This window comes from Bombina bombina, chromosome 1 (assembly GCF_027579735.1).
Source record: "Bombina bombina isolate aBomBom1 chromosome 1, aBomBom1.pri, whole genome shotgun sequence".
NCBI lineage: Eukaryota > Metazoa > Chordata > Amphibia > Anura > Bombinatoridae > Bombina > Bombina bombina.
In genome coordinates, this window is record NC_069499.1 from 1,278,822,318 (window position 1) to 1,278,839,287 (window position 16,970).

The 16,970-nt window shown below is 39.1% G+C and overlaps 1 protein-coding gene across 1 annotated transcript in view; it reads left to right on the forward strand.

The window, feature by feature from the left end:
• The window catches only part of LOC128664377 (pyrethroid hydrolase Ces2e), a 121,274-nt gene that overhangs the window by 65,304 nt on the left and 39,000 nt on the right, over nucleotides 1–16,970 (forward strand). The window contains exons 6-7 of the mRNA XM_053719212.1: nucleotides 2,786–2,899; nucleotides 8,977–9,081. Of these exons, the coding sequence (XP_053575187.1) occupies nucleotides 2,786–2,899; nucleotides 8,977–9,081 (219 nt within the window). The remainder of the gene's footprint in view (nucleotides 1–2,785; nucleotides 2,900–8,976; nucleotides 9,082–16,970) is intronic.

The following is a 16,970-nucleotide window of genomic DNA, read 5'->3' on the forward strand; positions in this document are numbered from 1 at the left end:
AGGTGTAAACATAAATGTTGTTTCCCCATAGGAATCAATAGGGCTGCGTTACTGAGCTTTTTAGCTGCTTTTTTGCAGGTGTTGGACTTTTTTTCAGCCAGCTCTCCCCATTGATGTATATGGGGAAATCGTGCACAAGCACGTAAAACCAGCTCACCGCAGCTTTCAGCAGCGCTGGTATTGGAGTGCGGTATGGAGCTCAATTTTGCTCTACGCTCACTTCTTGCCTGTTAACGCCGGGTTTTTGTAAACCTGTAATACCAGCGCTGTAGGGAAGTTAGCAGCGCAATAACTTGCAAGTTAGTACCGAGCAGCTCTTACCGCAAAACTCGTAATCTAACCGTTTGCTATTAAAATAAACATTTATTTTATGGGATATTAATATCCAATTGAAAGTGAGTTTTTTTCTAACAGTAGTGTGTTTATTAAACATTGTACTATGTAAAACATTTTTCCCTTATTTAAATGATGAACTTGCTTCAAATACATAATATATTATTTTACAGTTTAACACTACAAACTATATACACATGTACAATATAGCCACAGACCACCAGCACATATAGGTTTATATTAACAATGTTGATGACATAAATAGCAAATACAGTATATAGGTTTCTATAGGAGTATCCTCTATTATAAAGGGAAACTTTGCAGGTATGGTTTAAACATTACATTCTAGCTTGGGTGAATATTTTAATACATTTTACCTGTTGCGCCACTCTTTCAGTGGTGAGAGGAGCAATTGTAAGACATTTCTGTTTACAGAACAGAAATTATATTTATAGTTAAGGAATGCATATTATAGCCCCTATTTAACAAAGGTCTGTCGGACCTGATCCGAAGTGCGGATCAGGTCCGACAGACCTCGCTTAATGCGGAGAGCAATACGCTCTCCGTATTCCCCATTGCACCAGCAGCTCTTGTGAGCTGCTGGTACAACGCCGCCCCCTGCATATTCGCTGCTAGCAGGGGGTATCAATCAACCTGATCATACTCGATCGGGCTGAATTTGCGGCGATATCTGTCCGCCTGTTCAGAGCAGGCGGACAGGTTATGGAGCAGCGGTATTTAGACCGCTGCTTCATAACTGGTGTTTCTGGTGAGCCTGCAGGGTCGCCAGAAACACAGGCCCTCAAGCTTCTTCTGGAGCTTGATGAATGGGCCCCTATATGTTGTGCAAACATGTTTTAAACATGCCTTATAGTTTCCTTTGGAGGGCACATCACCACTTATCTGTACAGCAAGGAAAAGCCCCCTTTTATTATTAAATTTTTCCCAATGGGGGGTTAGCGAGATTGGAGAGACTGAAATTAGCATTTCTCACGGACCTGGTGATCCTTTTATCAGTGGGCCCTTCATATCTCTAACAACAGTAGTTACATAATCAGAATATTGAGGAATCAAAATAGAGGGTGCCACATAGTGCAGATCATAAACAACTTCAAAATAAAAGCGAGAAAAGCTGAAGAATCCTACTCACAAGATGTAAAGGATAGCCTGATGAAACAGTGTGTTACACTGAGAAACGCGTTTCTGTTGTTTTTATCTTCACAATAATTTTTTTTAATTCTTTTAACTCTTCATCTGCTGCCGACTTATCATTTTTATGATCCTGAAATTTTTCCATCAATTTGGAGCTGTATACACTTCATCCTTCCAAGTGGAGGGTCTCTGGACCTGCTGGGGCGATCACTGCTGTACAGGCTCCCCTCTGTGGTATCACTGGACTCTCCCTGGTGAGACGAGGATCCCCTTTGGACCTGCTGGGGCGATCACTGCTGTACAGGCTCCCCTCTGTGGTATCACTGGACTCTCCCTGGTGAGACGAGGATCCCCTTTGGACCTGCTGGGGCGATCACTGCTGTACAGGCTCCCCTCTGTGGTATCTCTGGACCCTCCCTGGTGAGACGAGGATCCCCTTTTGTGACATCATCTATTTGTCTACAGGACGAAGGGTTCCAGACTGCTGGTACTGCACATCAGTGCTTTACATCTTTTGAGTAGGATTCTTCAGCTTTTCTAGCTTTTATTTTGAAGTTGTTTATGATCTGCACTATGTGGCACCCTCTATTTTGATTCCTCTACATTCTTTTGACCTGTGTCACGGCACGACACCCTGGAGGAGCGGCCTACTGTTTTGGATGTACATTATTTGATACCATCTGGAACTGCATTAGCAGGACTGTTACATCATCGCACATCACCCTTTGGACTATTAGTCTATATACCCTTGTACTCTGGTTTATTGATATTCTATTATATACTTAGATATATTAGTTTATTGTTTTATTAATCATTTTATCAAGTATTTTATTTACTCGCTCCTAGGCGCCTCTTACAAGTACCATTTTGTCACTAGTGTACTAGTTGTCTATAATCAGAATATTGACTCAATTGTATTATATATTTTTATATTTGGAGATTGCAGGGGCTAAGCTTATTCCCAAATGGACTATGACCTAGGACAAAAGTGTTGAAGAACTTTAAGAACATTGATAGTGTTTTCCTCTTAAAAAAAAGATTTACACACAAGCAAAAAAAGGGTTTATCATTGGTGAACGCGTCAGGTTTTTCGCTCGTATTACAGGTTGAAAGTAGACAAAACTCACTTTTGTGAGATACTATATATATATATATATATATATACATATATACAGTATCTCACAAAAGTGAGTACACCCCTCACATGTTTGTAAATATTTTATTATATCTTTATTTATTCCTGCTTACATTTCCCAGCCTATTGTATTGTTCTCATCAACATTTTTTACTCTATTTTCAGATGCTATCACCTTTATCAAAGAATTTGTTCCACAGAGCAATAGCTGAGAGCGGAGTTGCATTAATGCATGAACTGATATTCAGTAAAGCTGAAGATGTAATATTGTTCAGAAATGTAAGTTTTGCTTGTTTTAAATGTTTTGGTTCCTGGACTGTAGGGGGCCCGATTGTGGAGAGAAATCATCAGCTTATTTTACTGAGCATTATATTCTAAAGTAAGGAGTCCCTCCTTCACATAAAGGGGTCGATCCGATAAAAATCGTCGCCCGCAAAAGTCGCCGACGCCAATATTTGCGCAGGTTTGGTATCCTATATACGGCGTAACCTAGAAGTTACGCGCGTATATTTCTGCCGTCGCCCGTAGTTTTTTGGGCCATAGGCAGGTATACCAAACCCGCGCAGTTTGGTATCCAATATACAGCTTAAGGACTTACGTGTCGAAAATGGAGAAATCTTACTCCATTTTCACCTCGCCACAAAAAGCAGCCGTAAGAAGCCTTACGCTGACTATTGGAGCCTCGTAACTCCCTAAACTGGCTGCTAAATAAACCTAACACCTAACGCATGCGCAATGTCTATCTCCCTGTCAACCTCGATCTGCTAAATAAAACCTAACACCTAACGCATGCGCAATGTCTATCTCCCTGTCAACCGCGATCCCCCGCCGCAATCCCTAATAAAGTATTTAACCCCTAAACCGCTGCCATCTACATAAACTAACCCCCTACTGTGAGCCCCTAAAACCGCCACCATCTAACTGATCTATCCCCTAATGTGAACCCCTTACACCGCTGCCATCTATATTAAAATTATTAACCCCTAATTTAATCTACCTACCCCGCCGCCAGCTATATTATCTATATTAACCCTAAGTATATTATAGTTAATATAGTTATTACATTATATATATATTAACTATATTAACCCTAATTATATTAGGGTTAATATAGTTAATATAGTTACTATAGTATTTATATTAACTATATTAACTCTATCTAACCCTAACACCCCTAACTAAATTCTTATTAAATAAATCTAATTCATATTATAAACTAAAATATTCCTATTTAAATCTAAATACTTGCCTATAAAATAAACTCTAAGATAGCTACAATGTAATTAATAATTACATTGTAGCTATGTTAGGGTTTATATTTATTTTACAGGTGAATTGTTAATTATTTTAACTAGGTATAATAGCTATTAAATAGTTATTAACTATTTAATAGCTACCTAGTTAAAATAATTACCCAATTACCTGTAAAATAAATCCTAACCTAAGTTACAAATACACCTACACTATCAATAAATTAAATAAACTACAAATATCTATCTAAAAATACAATTAAATAAACTAAACTAAATTACAAAAAAAACAAACACTAAATTACAAAAAATAAAAAAAAGATTACAAGATTTTTAAGCTAATTACACCTATTCTAAGCCCCCTAATAAAATAATAAAGCCCCCCAAAATAAAAAAATTCCCTACCCTATTCTAAATTAAAAAAAGTTCAAAGCTCTTTTACTTTACCAGCCCTTAAAAGGGCCTTTTGTGGGGGCATGCCCCAAAGAAAACTGCTCTTTTGCCTGAAAAAAAAAACACAATACCACCCCCCAACATTACAACCCACCACCCACATACCCCTAATCTAACCCAAACCCCCCTTAAATAAACCTAACACTACCCCCCTGAAGATCTCCCTACCTTGTATTCACCCAGCCGGGCCGAACTCCTCATCCGATCCGGGCGATGTCTTCCAGCAAGCGGCAGTGAAGTCTTCTTCCATCCGGGCGATGTCTTCCAGCAAGCGGCAGTGAAGTCTTCTTCCATCCGGGCGATGTCTTCAAGCAAGCGGCAGAGAGTCTTCTTCCATCGGCGATGTCTTCAAACAAATCGGCATCTTCAATCTTCTTTCTTCGCTCCTCCGCCGCGGAGCATCCATCCGGCACGACGACTTCCCGATGAATGAGGTTCCTTTAAATGACGTCATCCAAGATGGCGTCTGTCGAATTCCGATTGGCTGATAGGATTCTATCAGCCAATCGGAATTAAGGTAGAAAAATCTGATTGGCTGATTGAATCAGCCAATCAGATTCAAGTTCAATCCGATTGGCTGATTGGTTCAGCCAATCGGATTGAACTTGAATCTGATTGGCTGATTCAATCAGCCAATCAAATTTTTATACCTATATTATAATAACGATATTAACTATATTAACCCTAATATAATTAGGGTTAATATAGTTAATATATATAATATAATAATTATATTAACTATATTAATATAGTTAATATAATTATATTATATAAGCTAGTTAATATAGCTGGCGGCGGTGTAGGGGGATTAGATTAGGGGTTAATCATTTTAAAATAGATAGCGGCGGGGTAGGGGCTCATTTTAGGGGGTTATAGATTTAATATATCTGGCGGCAGTTTAGGGGTTAATAACTTTATTAGGTTGCGGTGGGGTTTGGGAGCGGCGGTTTTTTGTACTTGCGCAGATTTCTGGACATCGCTGGTTTGTCAGACTTACGGCACTTTAGCATCTGACGGCGCTGTATATAGGATAGCTCGAGTTGCGAGCTGAAACTGCGGGCGACGGGGGTTCCCTCGCTTGCGCCCCAAACTACGACGTTTATCGGATCGCGCCCAAAGAATATAAGTGTATTCCCTTTAACCCCTTAATGACCGAGGACGTGCAGGGTACGTCCTCAAAAAAAAGGCAGTTAACGCCTGAGGACGTACCCTGCACGTCCTCGGTGTGGAAAGCAGCTGGAAGCGATCCTGCTCGCTTCCAGCTGCTTTCCGGTTATTGCAGTGATGCCTCGATATGGAGGCATCCTGCAATAACCATGTATGGCCATCCGATGCAGAGAGAGCCACTCTGTGGCCCTCTCTGCACCGGACATCGATGGCCGGTATCGTTGGTGGGTGGGAGCCGACGTGGGAGGCGGGTGGCGGCCATCGATGGGCCCAGTGATGTGGAGGGGGGCGGGATCGTGGGCGGGGATGACCAGGGGTGCGCACGGACGCGCGCGCGTGCACGATGGGGAGGGGGCGGGCGTGTGCACGGGAGGGAGCAGGTGGGAACCGCTACACTACAGAAAATATCCAATCTAGTCAGGGTTCTAAAACATAAAAATAATAAAAATAAAAAGCGAAATCAGGGGGTGTTGGGTTCGTATGTGGGAGGGAAGCTACACTACAGAAAAAAAACTGGGGAAAAATAAAAAAAAAAAAAACATTTTTTCTGCAAATTGGGTACTGGCAGATAGCTGCCAGTACCCAAGATGGCCCCCAAAAAGGCAAAGGGGGATGGTTAGAGAGATGCTTGAGGGGGGATCAGGGAGGTTGGGGGCTAAGGGGGATCCTAAACAGCAGCATATGTAAATATGCTATACAATTTTTTTTAAAAAAAAACAAAGATTCCCTTTATTTTTGTACTGGCAGACATTCTGCCAGTACTTAAGATGGCGGGGACAATTGTGGGGTGGGGGAGGGAAGGGAGCTGTTTGGGAGGGATCAGGGGTTGTGATGTGTCAGGTGGGAGGCTGATCTCTACACTAAAGCTAAAATTAACCCTGCAAGCTCCCTACAAGCTACCTAATTAACCCCTTCACTGCTAGACATAATACACGTGTGATGCGCAGCGTCATTTAGCGGCCTTCTAATTACCAAAAAGCAATGCCAAAGTCATATATGTCTGCTATTTCTGAACAAAGGGGATCCCAGAGAAGCATTTACAACCATTTGTGACATAATTGCTCAAGCTGCTTGTAAATGATTTCAGTGAGAAACCTCAAATTGTGAAAAATGTAACGTTTTTTTTAATTTGATCGCATCTGGCGGTGAAATGGTGGCATGAAATATACCAAAATGGGCCTAGATCAATACTTTGAGTTGTCTACTACACTACACTAAAGCTAAAATTAACCCTAGAAGCTCCCTACATGCTCCCTAATTAACCCCTTCACTGCTGAGCATAATACACGTGTGGTGCGCAGTGGCATTTAGCGTCCTTCTAATTACCAAAAAGCAACAACAAAAGCCATACATGTCTGCTATTTCTGAGCAAAGGGGATCCCAGAGAATAATTTACAACCATTTATGCCATAATTGCACAAGTTGTTTGTAAATAATTTCAGTGAGAAACCTAAAGTTTGTGAAAAAAAATTGTGAAAAAGTGAATGATTTTCTTTATTTGATTGCATTTGGCGGTGAAATGGTGGCATGAAATATACCAAAATGGGCCTAGATCAATACTTTGGGGTGTCTTCTAAAAAAAAATATATACATGTTAAGTGATATTCAGGGATTCCTGAAAGATATCAGTGTTCCAAAGTAACTAGCGCTAATTTTGAAAAAAAGGGGTTTGGAAATAGCAAAGTGCTACTTGTATTTATGGCCCTATAACTTGCAAAAAAAGCAAAGAACATGTAAACATTGGGTATTTCTAAACTCAGGACAAAATTTAGAAACTATTTAGCATGGGTGTTTTTTGGTGGTTGTAGATGTGTAACAGATTTTGGGGGTCAAAGTTAGAAAAAGTGTGTTTTTTTCCATTTTTTCCTCATATTTTATAAAATTTTTTTAGTAAATTATAAGATATGATGAAAATAATGGTATCTTTAGAAAGTCCACTTAATGGCGAGAAAAACGGTATATAATATGTGTGGGTACAGTAAATGAGTAACAGGATAATTACAGCTAAACGCAAACACTGCAGAAATGTAAAAATAGCCTTGGTCCCAAACGGACAGAAAATGGAAAAGTGCTGCGGTCATTAAGGGGTTAATGCGATACACAGTTCCCAATGTAAAATTGACATTAAGAAAATCCCTGAGGGAACTTCTAATATTGACCGGGCGTCTTATAGAATCTTGTCCGACCAGAGAGCTTTAGAGACTTTAGCCCTTAATGTCTAGTGGCCTTTCTTTTAAAGGAACACTCTCAAAATTGTCACCATTATATACTGGGGTTCATCAGACTGCAAAATAAGCTAAAATGTCATTTTTAGAGTTTGACTTATTTTAAATGAATTAGAAAATGTTGGTTTTGCCTATATTTTCAATAAACCTATGGTAGGCTGAACTTGCCTGTCAGGAGACTGTGAAATGTAGAGAAATATAAGCATTTATTTAGCAGTATATTGGGTGTACATATATTTCCAGTTGTAGCTGCCTGGAAGCTGCAAACTTAAATGGGCATAAAGTCAAAATTAAACTTTCATGATTAGGATACTGCATGACATATTAAACAACTTTCCATTTTACTTCTGATATCAAATTTGCTTTGTTTAATAAAAATTAAATAGAAATCTCAAAATTACCAAACGTTCTGGTCTAATTAAATGGTAAAAATAAACGTATAGGCTCTATTCTACTAAAAAATAAAAAAAATAAAAACGCAAGCTGATAAACAATATTTTCAAATTATGCAAGGTATAGTTTTTGATTACTTACTGCCACAATCTTTTGGAAAGAGGGCTAAATAACGCTCAATTACTTAAAGGGACATAAGACACAGCATTTTTCTTACATGATTCAGATAGAGCCTGCAATTTTTAACAATGTTCTTATTTACTTATACTATCTTTCTTTGTTCTCTTGGTATTTTGTTGAAAAGCAGTAATGTGAACGCAGGAGAACTATATGGGAACAATTTTTTTTAAATTGTACGCTCTGTCTGAATCACAAAAGAACATTTTATGGTATCATATCCCTTTTATTCCAGATGTTATGACACTTAGATATTAGTGTTAAAAAAAAAATCAAGTAGATTGTAGTAGCTGTATTAGTCCAATAGTTGAATATCAAAATAACAAGAATATTGCAGTATGCAGTAATAACTTTTGTATTGGACTAACATTACATAGTAAAAGACAAGCTTTCAAGATTCCTCTCTTCCTCAGTATTGCTTTAGACTTGAGGAAGAGAGTAATGTAATGTTAGTCCAATAAAAAAAGGTATTGCTGCATACTGCAATACTCTTGTTATTTTGATCAGAACTAAATCATTAAATCATTTTAAATAAATTATCTTCTTTTATTAAACTCCATCAAAACAGGTTTAAAACATAGTAAAAGTTGCCACTATTCTGCTCTAGAAGAGGATATGACCAGTGAAGCATATTTTTTGTATTATTTTGTTAAAATGAGGAAATTCAGTATTCTATATTATTGTCTTGCAGTTTGTTGCTAACATGGCTGGCTGTGCTTCACGTCATTCATCTGTTATAGTAGACTGTTTGATGAGGAAAACAGAAGAAGAAATTATCGCACTCATTTCAAATCCGGTAAAGTACATAATAATCAAGTTTATTTTAAAGACACAATCGCCTAGATTACGAGTTCTGCATTAGGGTTAAAAATCAGTGTTAAGGGGTCCTAACGCTGCTTTTTAACGCCCGCTGGTTACGAGTTTGGCAGGTACAGGTGTACCGCTCACTTTTTTCCCATGACTTTTATCTACCGCAAATCCCCTTACGTCAATTGTGTATCCTATCTTTTTAATGGGATTTTCCTAACGCTGGTATTACAAGTCTTGGAAGAAGTGAGCGGTACAGCCTCTACCTCCAAGACTCCTAGCGCATTTACAAGTCAGTAGTAAAGAGCTTTATGGGCTAACACCGGAACATAAAGCTCTTAACTAAAGTGCTACAAAGTACACTAACACCCATGAACTACCTATGAACCCCTAAACTGAGCCCCCCCCACATCGCAAACACTATAATAAAACATTTTAACCCCTAATCTGCCGACCAGACATCGCCGCCACTTTAATAAATGTATTAACCCCTAAACAGCCACACTCCCGCCTCGCAAACACTAGTTAAATATTATTAACCCCTAATCTGCCGTCCCTAACATCGCCGCCACCTAACTACAATTGTTAACCCCTAATCTGCCGCCCCCAATATCGTCGCTACTATATTAAATTTATTAACCACTAAACCTAGGTCTAACCCTAACCCTAACATCCCCCTAACTTAAATCTAATTTAAATAAATCTAAATAAAATTACTATATTTAAATAAATTATTCCTATTTAAAACTAAATGTACTTACCTATAAAATAAACCGTAATATAGCTACAATATAAATAATAGTTACAATATAGCTATTTTAGGATTTATTTTTATTTTACAGGCAACTTAGTATTTATTTTAACTAGGTACAATAGTTATTAAATAGTTATTTACTATTTAATAACTACCTAGGTAAAATAACTACAAAATTACCTGTAAAATAAACCCTAACCTAAGTTACAATTACACCTAACACTACTCTATAATTAAATTAATTAACTAAACTACCTACAATTAAATACAATTAAATTAACTAAACTATAGTACAAAAAAAACAAACACTAAATTACAGAAAATAAAAAAAATTACAAGAAGTTTAAACTAATTACACCTAATCTAAGCCCCATAATAAAATAATAAAGCCCCCCAAAATAATAAAATGCCCTACCCTATACTAAATTACAAAGTAATCAGCTCTTTTACCAGCCCTTAAAAGGGCTTTTTGAGGGGCATTGCCCCAAAGTAATCAGCTCTTTTACCTGTAAATAAAAATACAATACCCCCCCAACATTACAACCCACCACCCACATACCCCTACTCTAAAACCCCCCAAACCCCCCTTAAAAAAACCTAACACTAACCCCCTGAAGATCACCCTACCTTGAGCCGTCTTCACCCAGCCGGGCCGAACTCTTCATCCAAGCGGTGCAGAAGAGGTCCTCCATCCGGATGAAGTCTTCATCCAAGGGGCATCTTCTATCTTCATCCATCCGGAGCGGAGCGGCAGCATCCTGAAGACCTCTGACCATCCTGGCTGATGACTGAACGATGAATGACGGTTCCTTTAAATGACGTCATCCAAGATGGCATCCCTCGAATTCTGATTGGCTGATAGGATTCTATCAGCCAATCGGAATTAAGGTAGGAAAAATCTGATTGGCTGATGCAATCAGCCAATCGGATTGAAGTTCAATCCGATTGGCTGATCCAATCAGCCAATAGGATTGAGCTCGCATTCTATTGGCTGATTGGAACAGCCAATAGAATGCGAGCTCAATCCTATTGGCTGATTGGATCAGCCAATAGGATTGAACTTCAATCCGATTGGCTGATAGCATCAGCCAATCGAATTTTTCCTACCTTAATTCCGATTGGCTGATAGAATCCTATCAGCCAATCGGAATTTAAGGGACGCCATCTTGGATGACGTCATTTAAAGGAACCGTCATTCGTCGTTCAGTCGTCGGCCAGGATGGATGTTCCGTGTCGGATGTCTTCAGGATGCTGCCACTCCGCTCCAGATGGATAAAGATAGAAGATGCCGCTTGGATGAAGACTTCGTCCGGATGGAGGAACTCTTCTGCCCTACTTGGATGAAGACTTTGTCTGGATGGAGGACCTCTTCTGCCCCGCTTGGATGAAAACTTCATCCGGATGGAGGAACTCTTCTGCCCCACTTGGATGAAGACTTTGTCCGGATGGAGGACCTCTTCTGCCCCTGCTTGGATGAAGACTTCGTCCTAATGGAGGACCTCTTCTGCCCCGCTTGGATGAAGACTTTGGCCGGATGGAGGACCACATCGCGCAGATTGGATGAAGAGTTCGGCCCGGCTGGGTGAAGACAGCTCAAGGTAGGGTGATCTTCAGGGGGTTAGGGTGGGTTTTAGAGTAGGGGTATGTGAGTGGTGGGTTGTAATGTTGGGGGGGGGATTTTTTTATTTACAGGTAAAAGAGCTGATTACATTGGGGCAATGCCCACACAAAAAGCCCTTTTAATTGCTGGTAAAAGAGCTGATTACTTTGTAATTTAGTATAGTGTAGGGCATTTTATTATTTTGGTGGGCTTTATTAATTTATTAGGGGGCTTAGATAAGGTGTAATTAGTTTAAACTTCTTGTATTTTTTTTTATTTTCTGTAATTTAGTGTTTGTTTCTTTTTGTACTATAGTTTATTTAACCTCTTAAGGACATATGAAGGATTTTTTCCGGCATAAAACCATTGAGCAAACTGATAGCTGTGTCCTTAAAGGGTTAATTTAATTGTATTTAATTGTAGGTAGTTTAGTTAATTAATTTAATTATAGAGTAGTGTTAGGTTAGGGTTTATTTATTTTATCTATGTTTATTAAATAGTTAATAACTATTTAATAGCTATTGTACCTAGTTAAAATAAATACAAAGTTGCCTGTAAAATAAAAATAAATCCTAAAATAGCTACAATGTAACTATTAGTTATATTGTAGCTATATTAGGGTTTATTTTATAGGTAAGTATTTAGTTTTAAATAGGAATAATTTATTTAATGATAGTAATAACCGTTTCCTCAGGTTTCTTACCTGAGGAAACAGCCAGTGAGCATTACGGCCGAGAAACACATTGTATTAGCTCATAATAAACCCCCTTTTTTATCTACACACATCTTTATCCGCTTTCATTGTTTTGAATCATCATCGTTTTACTATTGTGACCAAAAGTTTTATTTGTTTGCCACTAACGGGGAGACGACTCGCACACGCTGTGGATTTAAAGAGTCGCTTTACTTGCCGAGCTGTATTATCAGACTACAGACGCTGTATGTAGAGGAATCCCTCATACCGGCAGTATTTTAAAAATACCAGGAACTGTTTGTCACGGAAGCTTCACATATGGTGAACACTGGGAGCTACTCGATTTGCTGAGTTGAACAGCTGCACCACAGATATCCAATCAGCGCACACACGTTGTGTGTCAGGGAGACGCCTGCATTCCCAAAATCCACGACCAGCCGCATACCTGTCAGAGGGGCCAGACATCTAGGACAGACCCCCCAGCGCACTGACTGCTGTATAAAGGTCAGCCCGCCCATATGCACTACCCGTGAGTGCCAACTTGTTTGTGAGTACCCATCCTATGATGCCGTTACTGTTTTGATTTGTAATATCCAGACGATACTACGCCATCAGGCGCTCTCTCTCTCTTGTTTGTACTTTTCAGATCTTCCGACTCACCACCGGCTCCGGAGAGAAGCAGCCTTTTACTCTATTGAATTTACCAGTGACTATCTGACTTTGCTGAATTTATCAGTGACTCTATTACTTCATAATACCGTTGTAAAAAAAATTTTTTGTATATATTCCGTAGTTATTTCAAACTACCTCATTATTTATCTGTTTTTGTTTCCACCACATTTTCACCACTGAATTTACTATATTGCTTGTTTTTTTTATATGGCATATTTTTAAGCATAAGAATGTCCTATTTGTTTTTAATTTAGGTCTTTCTCTCTTTTTTTAGCACTTATGGTCTTCAGATTATTAGTTTATTCAGCACCAACAAATAACAGTGCACTGTCACATTAACGTATCCATATTGTTGTTGCATTTACACTTATTTTTGTATACATTTTCTGAATTATCTATAATCTAAACACCTAGCACATTGCCTACACTTGTAGCACATTAAATATTTAGTAGATTAGCTTTTCCCTTATATATATATACATTTATTTTTTTCTTTATTGCGCACCCTATTGTATGCTCTTTTGCATACGTTTTTAATTTTATTTATATTTATTAAAATTATATTTAACTTAGGAGGGTGTTAGGGTTAGGGTTAGACTTAGGTTTAGGGGTTAATAACTTTATTATAGTAGCGGGGACGTTGGGGGCGGCAGATTAGGGGTTAATAAGTGTAGTTAGGTTGCGGCGACATTGGGGGCAGCAAATTAGGGGTTAATAAATAGTATGTAGGTGTCAGCGATGTTAGGGGCGGCAGATTAGGGGTTCATAGGTATAATGTAGGTCGCGGCGGTGTCCGGAGCGGAAGTTTAGGGGTTAATAATATAATGTAGGTGGCGAGGATGTCGAAGGCGGCAGTTTAGGGGTTAATAAGTGTTAGATTAGGGGTGTTTAGACTCGGGGTTCATGTTAGGGTGTTAGGTGTAGACTTAGAAAGTATTTCCCCATAGGAAACGATGGGGCTGCGTTAGGAGCTGGACGCTGCTTTTTTGCAGGTGTTAGGTTTTTTTTAGCCGTCTCAGCCCCATTGTTTCCTATGGGGAAATCGTGCACGAGCACGTTTTAGCCAGCTTACCGCTACCGTAAGCAACGCTGGTATTACAGTGAGAAGTAGCGCTAAATCTGCTCAACGCTCACTTTTCTAAAGGCTAACGCAGCCATTCAGAAAACTTGTAATACCAGCGTTGTTTAAAGTCAGCACTGGGAAAAAAAGCCTTGTTAGCAACTAACAGGGTTTACCGACAAAACTCGTAATCTAGCCGAATGTCATTTACAACAGTACGTTCACAAAATACTGATAAGTATCTGAAATGTATTCAATAAAACAGTATAGATTGTTTGTAAAACCTGATATTTTAACAATACTAGCAAAAAAATTTATTTTCGTTGCATGTTTTTAAAGAGACACTGAGCACCTTGTAATTTCAAGACATTTATGATGTATTCCTATAGAAAAACATACCAGCCAAGTCTAGACAAATAAGCAAAATTTTACTTGTATGCCTTTTTTTTACAGGAGCCAATCCAGTCTTGTTACTGGATTACACAATGATAGCCATAGTTGTTATTTTATTAACAACTGTATTGTTTTGCAATTTATTTTCAGATAATCTTCAGATAATCTTTGACGGGGCCAATTACTATCTGATATTTAGCAAGATGAGCCTTGAGAAGGTTTTTAGAGTTACATTTTAAATAAAGGGGCCAAAATAAATAATACAATTATACTGAATATTTGTTTAACTACGCATCATTAATCATTTGTATATACTGTCCATTTAAGGCAGGCTAGAAAAAGAGAGAGAGCTTTTAGTAAAACCCAATGCCTGACCATTTAAAGAGCTGGACCTCTTGGAAAATAAAATTTCTAGACATTTGATCTTTCTAGATATTTTAAAATTTCTTTGTAATCTTATTTTCCCTGATAAAGGATAAAAATACCCATGTACATCAAGACTGATATAACATAACTAAGAAACACCTAGATTACGAGTTTTGTGTTGCGACTCGTAACGCTGAAAATATGGCATTTTCAGCGTTAAAACAGCACCGCAGCTATTACAAGTCTTGTCGGTATAGGAGTACCGCACACCTTTTAGCCTGTAACGCAACGTCAGTACCGCACTCGTAAAAATTACGTTTTTTTCATGGGTCTCCCATAGCGCTGGTATTACGAGTGTTGCATTACGGCTAAAAAGTGAGCGTTACACCCTATAACGACAAGATCCGTACCGCCATCTAAAGTCAGTAATTATGAGTTTTACACTACAAAGCTGTAACATAAAACTTATAACTAAACTGTTACAAAGTACACTAAACACCCATAAACTACCTATTAACCCCTAAACTGATGCCCTCCCGCATTGCAAACACTATAATAAATTTATTAAACCCTAATCTCCCAACATCACCGCAACTAAAAAAAAATATGAATGCCTATTTCCCCATTCCAAGACATCGTCACCACTATACTAAAGTTATTAACCCCTAAACCGCCGCCCTCCCACATCGCAAACACTATTTAAATATCATTAACACCTAATCTGCCATCTTCCCACATCGCCCCCGCTGTACTAAAGTTATTAAGCCCTAAACCGCAAGCCACTATAATAAACCTATTAACCCCTAAACCCAGTGGCGTCACTAGGGTTGGTGTCACCCGGTGCGGTAAGTTATGGTGTCACCCCCCCCCCCCCCAGAAAGCAGACACACACAAAAACACAGGCAAGCACACATACAAACACTCAGACACACTTAAAAAATACTCAGATGCACACACAAACACTTGGAAACACACTCAGACACACACACAAAAACACACACGCAAAAACACTGAGACACACACACACACAAAAACTCAGACACACACATACAAAATATGTAAAGTGCACTGCATTAATTATAAAACTCATGCCTAGAGCTGCTCCCTGGCTCAGCAGAGCATCAAATGAAAGATAAACAGAGCACTCTAAAAATAAATCACTAAAGAAAAGTTTTAGGTGCAAACTATGAAAATTCTGCTCTCTGACTCTGTTCCAAGTCTGTCAGCGCACAGCCCCGGGCCGCGTGCCAATCACCTCTGCACTCTGCCCACCCCCAGACCCCTGCCCGCCCTCCTACCTGTTCAGTGTGCACTTAGTGTACCGTAACCGTAATGGTCTGGTGGGCATCATACGTGGCTCCTTCACTTTAAAGACAGTGTCAAACAGTCATGCGGTCAGGTGCCAGGCATCCCCTCATGATTTGCTAGTTCCCGTTTAGAGAGACAGCACAGCAGTGAGTGACTCCACTGCTCCACATGTCACTGAGCAGTGAGCACAGATAGGCAGGCAGGTTTAGGCTAGCAGCGCAACTTTGCAAGCCCCACGGCATGCCCACAACATTCATAGCGAAATTGGGCAGGGGAGAAGCAAAGTACAAACAAGCAAAAGTAGCCGGGAAAACTATTTGTTGAAATTGCAGCACTGGCTCAAGTGGCAAAAAAATTGTGTGTCTACATCTTCCCCAGTCCCACCAATGTTCACAAATGCCAGCCTCTAATAAAATAATCTATGCATCTCAGCATTGTATTTCTTTGAATTTCAATAAAATTTAAAAAAAAAAAAAAAAAAAAAAAAAAAATTTTTTTTTTTTGGTGTCACCCCCTGGTGGGTGTCACCCGGGTGCGGCCCGCCCCCCCCCACCCCCCCCCCCCTAGTGACGCCACTGCCTAAACCGAAAGCACCCCCACAATGAAATATTCTAAATAAAACTATTAACCCCTAAACTGAAAGCCCCCCCACATCGCAATAAACTAATTTAAACTAGTAAACCCTAAACTTAAAACCCTAACTTTATATTAATATTACAATTTCCCTATCTTAAATTAAATTAAAACTTACCTGTCAAATTAAAAAACCAACGGCTAGATTTAGAGTTGGGCGGTAGCCATCAAAACCAGCGTTAGAGGCTCCTAACGCTGGTTTTTACCGCCCTCTGGTATTTGGAGTCAGTCAGGAAAGGGTCTAACGCTCACTTTGCAGCCACGACTTTTCCATACCGCAGATCCCCCTACGCCATTTGCGTTTCCTATCTTTTCAATGGGATCTTTCTAATGCCGGTATTTAGAGTCGTGGCTGAAGTGAGCGTTAGAAATCTAATGACAAAACTCCAGCCGCAGAA